This window comes from Zeus faber (genome assembly GCF_960531495.2).
Source record: "Zeus faber genome assembly, chromosome: 18".
Classification (NCBI taxonomy): domain Eukaryota; kingdom Metazoa; phylum Chordata; class Actinopteri; order Zeiformes; family Zeidae; genus Zeus; species Zeus faber.
The window spans coordinates 16,708,903-16,720,372 of NC_137210.1; the positions used below are offsets into that span (position 1 = coordinate 16,708,903).

At 44.4% G+C, this 11,470-nt stretch overlaps 2 protein-coding genes across 2 annotated transcripts; both read right to left on the reverse strand.

Moving 5' to 3' along the window:
* Window positions 1-1,471: 1,471 nt before the first annotated feature.
* cdca7a (cell division cycle associated 7a) lies at window positions 1,472-5,477 on the reverse strand. Its single transcript, XM_080018779.1, has 10 exons — window positions 5,421-5,477; window positions 4,684-4,824; window positions 4,475-4,591; window positions 4,114-4,311; window positions 3,933-4,010; window positions 3,637-3,828; window positions 3,408-3,542; window positions 3,158-3,307; window positions 2,914-3,050; window positions 1,472-2,823 (listed from the first exon to the last, which is right to left on the reverse strand). The coding sequence occupies exons 1-10, from the start codon at window positions 5,439-5,441 to the stop codon at window positions 2,790-2,792; spliced, it is 1,203 nt and encodes a 400-aa protein (XP_079874905.1). The 5' UTR covers window positions 5,442-5,477; the 3' UTR covers window positions 1,472-2,789.
* A 570-nt stretch (window positions 5,478-6,047) lies between these two features.
* Window positions 6,048-11,267, reverse strand: LOC307243887 (mitogen-activated protein kinase kinase kinase 20-like; the record flags this gene model as incomplete). Its single annotated transcript, XM_080018857.1, has 8 exons — window positions 6,048-7,910; window positions 8,008-8,158; window positions 8,306-8,380; window positions 8,476-8,592; window positions 10,625-10,714; window positions 10,811-10,873; window positions 11,012-11,151; window positions 11,246-11,267. 8 exons carry the CDS (start codon window positions 11,265-11,267, stop codon window positions 7,201-7,203), a joined length of 1,368 nt encoding a protein of 455 aa, XP_079874983.1. The 3' UTR covers window positions 6,048-7,200.
* Between the last annotated feature and the right edge of the window lie 203 nt (window positions 11,268-11,470).

Here is an 11,470-nt window from a genome sequence, read left to right on the forward strand (position 1 = left end):
AATCTGAGCATTAAGATGCTACTGGGGGGATCCAGGCCCTTATTGTTGGAGTCGGGAGAGCAGGGGACGGGGTTGGGGGCCCATCTGGGGCCTGTCGGTGGCCCCAGTGATGTATGGCTGTGGGCTGGATGGGCGGCTCAGTGTGGCATGGTACTCAGGGCACTTCAAGCCCCGGTCCCTCCCTACAGGTACCCCGCCACCCTGCACTACTCATTTACTGCTACACTGGTTTTCATAATTAGCGCCGCAAGGCCTCATTAAATCTGCTCTAATGAATAAATATTGTATTTCATAGCCTGATTACCAGATCAGCTCAATGCTCGAGCGTCGTAAACAATTATTTCCCTAAATATTCATCACCCCAAAGTGGATGATCATTGGTATTTAATACAGTATCAGTATTTTTCAAGTGCATCTTTATTATGCTAATAATAGTTTTTGAAAGGGAGAAAACGGAGGAAAAAGAACATTGTCAGAGTAGAAGTTATATTTTTATTGACATTGTCATATAATAAAAGAGATGCAGAGGATCTGAGAATTGGCCAATTGCAAGCGCAGTAAATCCATGTTTTGGGGAAACATGCCCCACTTAAGCGTACTAATCATTTGTTGGAAGCTCAATCAGAAAATAATCTTTCACCCAATTAGTTATTTTTGTTTGTGGTTTTTTTTTAATTTTCTGTGCTGTGTGAATCTAGCACATTGGGCATGAACATACTGTACAATGGACTGTTTCAGTAATCTAGACAGGTCCTGGAGGCAGTGGAAGTGCTTTTTGGAAAGTGATTGTATGGGTTTGTTAATCAGCACGATTTCTTATCGGCTATTTAAAACTTATTGACAAATTGACTGGACATTTCACTGTCATTTTTACTTCAGAATGCACAAGTGGCCAGGAATTCAGGTGGTGTCCCCATAGTGGTTACCAATAATGTTTGGAGACTCTTTCATTAATATTTAGCATAAAAAGTAGCAGGTTTTGGCATATACATAGTATATATATATTTATATATACTGACAATTATATATTTAGGCTAAACAAAAATGGCAAGGTTCAGCAGTGATACATTGAATATCAACATGTCATTCAAGGTGTGTGCTACTTCTTACTGAACATCTCAACAGTTCAACTTAGATGCACAGCTGTTTTAGAGACAAAAATGTAATATATAATGGATAAAAGGAAAAACGTATTATGCGGAAAAAAACTTCCAATTACAGTTCAAGGCTATGAACCATTTCAGGCTAATTTCATGTAATTTCCTGTGGATTATTACACTTCCGAACAGAAAATAAAGCGTATAACTCTTTTGCCACTCGAGTGCCATCCAACAGAACACTGCAAGGCACCGCAAGAAATGAGAAAAGAGCGGAGCAGAGCAAGAATGTGCTTTAATAGGAGAAAATGATTTACAGGTATGAAATCCCCATTAGAGTCTTCTAATTGTTTCCACACCATTAGTGACAGTTATCTAATGAAGGATATTTAACCAGCCACTGTACTATATCAGTTTCCTTGTGTAAAAATGGAGGGCAATGGACCCCCGTGTTCATGCCCTTTCCACCTGCACCTTTGAGCAGCATTTCATTGCCGGACTAGGAACATTTGACACTGGAAAAGAGTTAAATTGAAATTTAAAAAAATGTAAAAAATGAAGCTGATCAGCAAAACACAAACATTTCTCGAAAGCAGAACACAGGGGAGGGAAAATCAAACTTCAAATCAAAATGTTATAACATTTACTGTATGTATGTATGTATATATATATATATATATATACACACACACACATATATACACACACTCACTGTGCACTTTATAAGGAACACCTGTACAACTACGTATCAATGCCATTACCTAATCAGCCAATCATGTGGCAGCAGTGCAATGCATAAAATGCAGATAGACATTAACTGAAGCTGCTGACCAGCTTCAGTCAATGTTCACATCAACCATCACAATGGGGAAGAAAATGTGATCTCAGTGTTTTTGACCTTGGCATGATTATTGTTGCCAGACGGGCTGGTTTGAGTATTTCTGTAACTGCCGATCTCCTGGGATTTTGGCGCACAACAGTCTCTAGCGCTTACTCAGAATGGTGCGATAAACAAAGAAAACGTAAAAAATAAAATAAAATACATTGTGCAGCTGACAAATCTACAGGAATTGGGTGATGCAATCATGTGAACATGGACCAGAATCCAAAAGGAATGTTTCCAACATCTTGTGGAACCCATGCCAGGAAGAATTGAGGCTGTTTTACCCAGTAATAGTAGTGTTCCTTATAAAGTGTTCAGTGAGTGCATATAAATGTCTTAAATTGTTTCCTTGGCAGCAAATACAGTCATTTTGGATGTGTTACATTTAAAACAATGTACAATAACATCTCACAGATTTTTTACAATCAGAGTTGAAAACAGACACACGGATCTCTGAGTAAAGTAATTTTGCATACATGCATAGCACACTCACCTCACATAATCAATCACCCGTTTCTTGACGTTCATGTTCATATTCTGGGTATTTCTATAGTGAGAATTGAAATTAGTCCATTGTTAAATTTGGACGCTTTATGATGTCTTAGCAGTAGATCAAAGCCAAAGTTGGAGGAACAAGAAAGCCATTGGAGACATGGACACGAAGACAATGACAAGCAAGTATGAAACACCACATGAACAGGGAATCCGAACAAAAAAAGTTTGAACCGTCTGTCACGAACGTCGTCAAATGTGAGAATGAAATCATGTGCGTGTCACTCATCGGATGAACAAAGGTCTTCCTCCACCCGTTACTGGCTGCTGTCCTCCAACTCCTTCCTCAGGCTGCGAACAAGAAAGACAGACATTGATGAACCTAAAATACACTTCTAGTAAAAATCAAATACATTTCAAAGCACTCAACAGGGAACCGACCTTTTCAGATAAGCGTGGACGTTGTCAAAGCCGTGGTACTTGGCCAGATACACCAGCACACCCGTGGCACAGCGGCCCTCCCTCGCTCGACAGAAGCTGCAGTTGCAGATCCCTCTGCACGGCGGACAAATCCACTCCTGCGGGAGGAAAGGAACCGTTTTACAATCGGAACTGGACAGAAAAAAAACACAAAAAAAACAGTGCAACGTATGCATTCGGGGTGATGGATGTTAAAAGCGCTCACCGGGTCCAGCAGCGCGTCCCGGACCTCCTCTCCGTAGCGGTTACGGAGACACGGGCCGCAGAACTGTCCCCTGACGCCCACGCACTCCGGATTACGACAGTTTGTTTTGGTGTCGGTGGTCTTCTGGCGGCACTGATGGCAGGTCGATCCCTGGGGGAGGGGGAAAAACCCAAAAGCATAAAAACTAAGGATCCCGAGCATTAAAAATAAGTAATAAAAGTGATAACAATGAGAAGGTACGGTAACCTACAGTGGAGCTGTTGTAGACCTTCTCCCTCACGTTGAAGCAGATGCCTTCCAACTCAGCCTCCGTGATGTCCTCCACGGGACGCACCAGGTGAGGTATGGCCATGGCACCGTTGTAGGAACGCCGACGGGACTGGGCCTGGAACACCGGGTTGTCCAAAGCAAGATTAGCGAAATACGGTCCAATTTGCGCAGAACGCAATGCACCTCCGAATGCGATCGCCGGGGCTTACCGGCTCGTCCACCTCCTCGTAGTGGCGGCTCTTGCGCACCAGGCTGAACTTGTCCTCGGGCTCCTCCTCGGGCGTCGGGCTCGGGGGTCCGTCGACCAGCGAGCGGGACCGTGTGTGGGGGCGGGAGGCGCGTTCTGGGTTCCTCTTGAGGGCTCGTGGAGTTCCCGTGGACTGTCGCAGTGCGCGGCGGGGCTGAAAAGAGAGGGAGAGAGAGAGAGAGCAGCAATATAAAGTCCTGGAGTCACGTCAGCAGATTCACAGCAGGGGATGGAGATGTTTTTCCAGGTGTTATTTACCGTTGTGGGTACAGACATTGCCATCCGCCTTGGGAAGAGGCCTGGTACTTTGTTTAGTTCTGCCATCAGCTTGGCAAGCTGAGCGAAACAAGGAAAGCAACTGGGTCAATTTAAAAACAAGTTATTTTTGTTGTAAGCGTAATCATTTAGACATTCAAGTAATAACCGTAAGGACTTGTACCATTGCTTTGTTCTCTTTGATGTTGATCGCCCGTTTGTCGATGAAGTTCTCTTCTTCAGAGTCGGACTCTTTGGGCTGAGACTGCGGTTCGGGTGCAGGTCTCTTCTGACCCGCCTTCCTCGAGGGGAACACCATGGAAACCTTCAGGGCGTTCTGTTTGCGACCCCTCCTGCGGGGTTCGGCGTCTGGCTTGACTTTCTGAAACAGAGCGCCGCGGGAGGGTTAAAATACGAGAAGGTCGGGAGAGCTCAGAAAAAAAGAAAAAATTATGAATCTCTTTGGTCTGCAAAAGAATCAAATGAAATAAAAGGTCCGCTCTATCGAAAATATATAAAGCGACCAAACACCGTTGAAAACTCACCATAGAGCGCATCTGACTGTTGACTGCGTCCTCAAGGCCGCTGGATGTTTCGTCGTCTGAAGACGGACACGCCTTTGGTTTCTCTGCGGCTCTTTTGGCTTGGATCAGGTTGTTCCTCTGGGATAAACAGACACACGGTCATTAATTGCAGGTGCAGTTCCCGTGGTGTGCGTACAGCCTCGGTAGGAGGGGGCGCGGCGTTTTGTTACCGTGCTGGCAAAGCCTCCGTCGGAGCCAAAGCTGTCACAGCTGTCATCCGAAGAGGAGGACGAGGTCTCCATGGGAACCAGGGGCACGTTACGGAAACTCCTCAAACTCATCCTGGTGGACGGCGGCTGGACCGCAAGCTTCTAGGGACGCACAAATGATACAAATGTTGAAATACAAACAACTGACGTAAAAAAAAAAAAAGAAAAGAGCATAAACCCAAATACTATAATCTACCCAACATGATGAGGACAAGATGATGATGACATCACTTAAGGTAAAACTGAGAGTTCAATGCAATACTTTTTAAGACAAATAACAAAATCTGGGTTTGGGACTTGTGTGTATATATATATATATATATATATGAAATGTTGGCTTTAATTCAGAAGAATTCCCATTTTGACAAAAATGAAAAGAATCAGATGAAATGATCAGTTCTTGAGTAAGAGTATTTCATGACTTTTGTTAAGTGAATAAAAAACTTTCTAAGGACTTTAATTCTAACACTGACCTGACCTAGTCACCTTGACATGTTATTACTACCACTATTAGCAGTGACCTGGAATGAATACTGCCTGAAATAGTACTTTTTGGTCGGATATCTAGCTGAACATACAACGATGGTAAAGCCACTATCTGTTACAATACTGCGCTGTTATAACCACATGTTGCACACTATTCCTGCACGCACTTCCATCGGAAACAGACAAATCCGGTGTTTTAATGCGTGTCTTACCATGGATCGTGTGCAGGGCATCTTCTTCCAGATCTTCCAGACACGTCGCACAGACTCCGCAAGGCGCTGACTGAGCAATGTGGAGCGAACAGACCCCGGAGGGGAGCGGGGAGCAATTCGTTTCCCGCGCCACGCCGGGGTCCTGGAAGCTGCCTTAACCGCGTTTCGAAAGGGACAAGAAAACCTCAATCTGAAGAGAAACACACACGTTTTCCGCCACTAATCAATGAATAGTTCTTTTCGCTTTTACCTATCGGTAACATTCTGATGGATGAAACGCGATGGTTTGCTTGGAATGTGTAATTTAAATGAAGCCTCTTCCAGGTCCTGGAGGAGAATTCTTGCCATGGCGCGAATTTTTGCTTGCAGATTTGCATACAGCGCGGGTAAATTCTGCTTCTATACTTAGGTCAAAGGTACAGAGATACAAAGCCACGAACTACTATGGTTATAACTAGTGATGCGGTTCATGTTTTGCACTTAACAATATTAATCGTTTGATTACTGAAAATAAACGGATATCACAGAGCCCCCCCCCCCCCGAAAAAAAACAACAACTTCACAACGACCAGTTTTAAAGGTTTTTTTTTTTAATAAAAAATTATTTTATATTTGTGTGTTTTGGAAAATAAATACAGACATCACAAGCACATAATCACACTGTCTGTCGAAAGGCCAAACTGTGTTTCCTAAAGCTAGTCTCATATCTAGCCACACACATTCCGAGGTCATGTTTTAAAACACTTGCCATTACGCTCAATGATCAGCGAACAGAGCTTTGTTGGGCAGTTAATGAGCGATCCGCGATTTGGGTATATAAATGAACTGTGGGCCCTGACTTGAAATTCAACAACTGCAAAAGATAAGAGCTCTAAAACAATGGTCCTCAACGTGGGGCCCTGGGACCACGAGGGGTCCTTCAAGAGGATCCAGGGGTTTCCCCGGTAACCTTATTTCTAGTTCTTTTATTTTTTATTTAAGACGTTAGCACCGTTAGAGAATGAACAATGGCTGTTTTGATCCAAGTTTTACTGTTATCTCCCTGACTATAGTCTAAACAGGTGTGGAGGTTTGGACTCAAATCATACCTAACAACAAAAATGATTCTCTGATTAGGGTCCCAGAGACTAAATCTTATAAAATGGGGGTACGTGGCCTAATGTGATTCAAATTGAGGGTCCTTGATGTAAAAAAAAAAGGTTCAATTACAAATACCTGGTAACTGTGCATCACAGTTATGGAAAAAAAAACTATGCAAGCAAATGTCAAAATTCCTGAGTTTACTGAGATCTGCATTGATAATATTATATACAATAGGTTTTTTTAAATAAAATAATACCCCAATAATCATGAGACATTAAAAAAAAACTATTTTCACTTTTATTATAATCTTTGTTTGTGAACCTCAAAATACAAAAATATTTATGTAAAGGGGTGAAGTTTCACCAAATTTGAGTTAACCAGCAGTAGCACCTGGAGCTGTGGCACTCCTACTATGTCTAGAGTCCACCGTACAACAACTTTGTGCGTGTGTCAAAAGGCACAATATACAGCATTTAAGTATCTCTTAAAATGGGAGTGTTCACGGTAGACATCTGCCTAATAAACCTCAAAGTCACATGTTTAGTAAGACGCAGCAAACATGTTATAACACAGAGGTTGGTGTCTGCCGTTGCTGCACTGTTTGCAATAAAAGTAAATGTAAAAATACATGAGCCTTCCCGTGAGTCACCTGGCGGTGGAATACCACTCCTCCACCTACTCTCCCACTCCTGATTTATTAAGTTCGGCCACCCCCACGGCCACCTCTGGCCCCTCTCTTTGGTCGACCTCTGACTTGTTTATCCTCCTGACGCGGTGATCTTTTCTGCCGTCCCACTTTGATCCACTCACCGTCGCCAGCTTTGGCCCCTTCTCTTTCTGCGTTGGGATTTTCCACGATGGACAATATCCCCGGTCTCTGCGGGTTGTTGTGATGAGTGTAACTGTTGGAGCGCGGCCTCCCTGTCTGCGGGGAGACCCTGCTGCCTCTGTTTGGGTTGTAGCCGGTTCTGGCCTGGGTCGACGCACGCCTACCGTCTCCTCTTCCTCTGCCGCCGAACGTGCCGAAGAAGCCCTGTTGCCGGCAGTTGTGCGCGGCCCCGGCGCTGAGGGGGCGCTCGCGCTCCCTCTCCGAAGCGCTCTCCGAAATGGTGCTGGACGGGCTGCTGCCCTTCGACCCCAGGTGAAGCGAGAGCAGCTTTGGCGTGAGGCCGGCGGTGGGGGGCGAGGGGGTCCGAGAGCCCGACCAATGTAAGCGGCCGCTGCGGTTGGGAGAGCGCCGCACGGCCGCCGCGTAGGACGAGGCCTGGTCCCCGTACGCAGAGAGGAAGCGAGGAAGGCTGTGGTTGGCCGAGCTGCTGGAGGACGTCGAAGACCCGGTGGGCTGCTGCAATGACTGGTTCATCATCTGCCGGAGCCTCAGGTGGTACATCCACCTGGGATCTATGTCTAGAACAGAGGAAACGCTGTGATGACGAGGCAGCCCCAATGTAGATAGTAGTAGATAACACACGGTACACTGTATATTATAATGTAGTATTATTACCAGGGTTGGACACGCTTCGTGGGTCCAAGTCATTGCTGAATGATGACGTTTCTATGAATAGCTCCACCATCTTGCTTTCATTTTTTCCTCCACCAAGACTCCACCTCAATCCATGGCTGTGTCTCGTAGACCGGGGTGACTTGACATCGTTCTGAGAGAAGATATTCAGTGATCATTTGTATCAAACTCATGTGTGACGAACAAGACTTTGTTAAGATCCGTGTCTACATTTAAAAAAGGTCTAAATAAGGTTTGACCACAGGAGATTTGCTCCTCTATAGTTACAGGAAGGACTAACCTCGTAATTGACGATGCAGTCCACACTCTGGTCGTCCTGCGTTCCCACAATCCATTTTTCCATCACGAAAGGCGGCTGAAATAAGTCACAGGTGGTTCTTATAAGAGCGCTAAATCTGAAACGGCAAACAGTCTTGTATGTATAAGGTATATATATATATATATGTACACCTTAGTCATCTTCAGAATCTCCACATCCGGTCGGTTCGCATTAAAGGTGACATCCTTGATGTATGTCACTGCGACTTCATCCCCGTCAAGTTCCATGTACATTTTCCATTTGCAGTCCTGGAAATTAGATGACAAATGTCTTTATGTGACTTTAATGCTTTTCTGTACCGGGCATTTATGACGGTATTGTGTGGAAAATGTTCATCATTTCACTGGTGTCTTATGAGAACTTAGCTGCTCTTGTTCATAAACCAACAGCACAACCTAGAGGCGGTTAAATGGTATGAGCACATTATTGGCAGCGTCAGAAATTATAACGCCTCATACAACCCATAATGAAACAAAACTGCAAAATGACAGAATGGACAATCTAGGTGAAATGTCATTACTTATCCGTATACGGTGCTCAGACGCAGAAAGTGGATTGCCTAAACAGCTTATTTAGAAAAGTGCTACCTTGTTGGACATTGCAATTCATCATTTTTTACACAGATATTTCCAACACCATGAAGAGAATTCTACTGACAGTGATTATTATTTTACCCGTTTTCATCATCCTATCATTCATGTCAAATATTGGAGGCATTTCTTTGGCTTAATAGTTTAGCAGCAACATTGGTGGCACATTGGGATCTTCCCAGGCGACATGACCGTCTCACTGACACTCACTGTTATTCCTCGTAAGGGAAAAGAAGAATGGCGTGCATTTCCAGTGAGTTCCGTGAACAGCATGTGACACGCATCAAATCCTCATGGGGAGACACAAATCGGAACAAAAACCCTTCCCCACTTCTCCCGAATATTGAATGCTGACGAAGCATTAATGATTGTGCCAATCCCCAAACCGCAGCCCCGGAGCCGCAGGTCACTGCTTAACCACGCAGGGTTCACGGCGCGGGCCAATCTATTGTGTTGGGATCACAGAGGAAGACATCAGAGGAGTGGTGCTAACACACTCGTCTGAGGAGTCTCGGCCCTCTCTAGCATCGTCCCCGGGGGCTGGAAATGGCTCAAAGGGGGAGCGCCGGCGAGCCCCTGGCTCAGAAACGCGCTAGTGGCCCTGCGTTGGCCCGGCATCCTCCCTGGATGGCTGCAGTGGGGCTTCCAGGTCCATGCTACTCTAATCACTGCGGCAGAAACAATGTCTGGTAATGATGCCCAGGACCCGAGTGCGTCTAATGACAACTCATACATAATTCAGCACCTTTCACTTGGCTGCACGGTGATATCCTCATTAGTAGGGGACCCTCAGTGACTGTCAGATGGTGGCCGCACAATCGCAGGCCCTCATTTTGTCTTTGAGAAGTGCAGCTGCTTCCATGACATCGCCACCAAAGAGGGGCGAAGAAAAAAAAAAAAAACAAAAACAAAAAAACCTAGTGCGGGTTTGTTTTATTTAGTGCAAAAAACCTTCCAGTTTGTAAAAACAAGGCTGACACGGAACCTGACACCAGGCAGGGGAAAATAATTAGCTCTCATTTTCTCAGCCTCCTGTTTCCTTCTCCCTGCTGTGTTTTCTACCCACTAAACCACCACATGTCAGAAGAAATGGGAGGCAATTAGCAGGCTCGTTTCAGCCCTGCCGAACACATTGAAAGAGGACTATTTATGATGGGACAATGAACAGCTGAAAGATTAAATAACATTTGCCTTTTAAAAAGAAAATGACTTCTGGCTAAATGGGCTATTTTTGATTAAATTCAAACAGAAAGTGGAGAGCCAGCCTTTCTCCACAGTTTGAGACCCTAACAAAGGGCTGCGAGCAAGTCGCAGTGGATGTGGTGCACGGCTGAAGATGAAATACTTATTCATCTGTTTCTTCAAGTATATGTCTCGTATAACATTGGTCAACAGTTTGATGGAGGTTATGATAGCCAATCCTTGGAAGAATGTATTCTTTATGGCCATCTTGAAATATCTTAAAATATACAGCTCAACTTTTCGGAAAGAAACACAACTATCTTTAGAAAAACAATGAATTGTGCACTGAATTGACAACACATCTATGTGAACACCCTACGCAGATACAACAAGGTAAGGTCCATTTGTAAAATATGTTCCTAAAAGATGATCTAATGGTTAAATGATTATCATTATCAAAGGTGATGTCTTTTTGCTGGAGTCCTTGTGTTTCTCGGGACCAACGTACCGATTTTCCAGTGCCAGGTTTCCAGTGATAACCAAACACCAGCTCCAGATACACAATCTTCTTGTCTTCCACCTTCTCTTCCAGTTCATCCTGGGAAACACCAGGGTTTCAGGCTCAGTTTATTGTAAATGAGCAACAATCGCCACATGCCTAACAGAGAACATAAAGTGTATAATAATATTCTACCTTCAACAGCGGTGGGAAGTGGAGGAGTCCAAGGTAGTCATTGGTCAGCTTCTCAATTTCAGCCTGCCAAAGAGAGGACGCCAAGTTACATTATGCATTAGCAGGAAAATTATCCCTATGTGTGTAAATATGTATGAGTGACACGCATTGTGCAGGGTGCATGGGTGTGTTTATATCTGGTTGTGGTTTATCGAGCCTCGCCTTGAGGTGCATGATGTGTCCTTTGGATTTGACCCCCAGGTCCCGCATATCCGTCTCCGTGAGCAGAAGCAGCCTCTTGCCTGTGATGTGGTTTTCCTTAAAAAGGTCGGCGTACAGCTGCATGCCACATGCACCCTCTCCTGAGGACAACAACACGACGAGATCCACAGTTTGAAACAATTTATTAACGAAACACAAATACTTTATGAAGCGGCGTGACGGGAATGAACCGACCTGCTTTGAATATTTGCTGCATCCAGAAATACTGTGGATATTGAGAAGAAAATATGTTTGTTATATAATAATATGTGGTCCAAGAGCACTATAAGAAGTGTTAGTTTGGGAGATAATCCTGTGCGGATACGAACCACATGCTCCTCAGTCCAGGTGTAGATGTCGAGTGTGGGTAACAGCTAGATGAGAAACACAAGATAAACAGTGATAACACGAGGAAGGTTT

Coding starts and splice junctions, on each gene's coding strand:
- cdca7a (XM_080018779.1), bottom strand. CDS start 5,441: ATGCCCTGCACACGATCCATG. Junction 3,829..3,932: donor CAATGTCTGTACCCACAACG/GTAAATAACACC, acceptor CTCTCTTTTCAG/CCCCGCCGCGCACTGCGACA. Junction 2,824..2,913: donor GTCCACGCTTATCTGAAAAG/GTCGGTTCCCTG, acceptor TCTTGTTCGCAG/CCTGAGGAAGGAGTTGGAGG.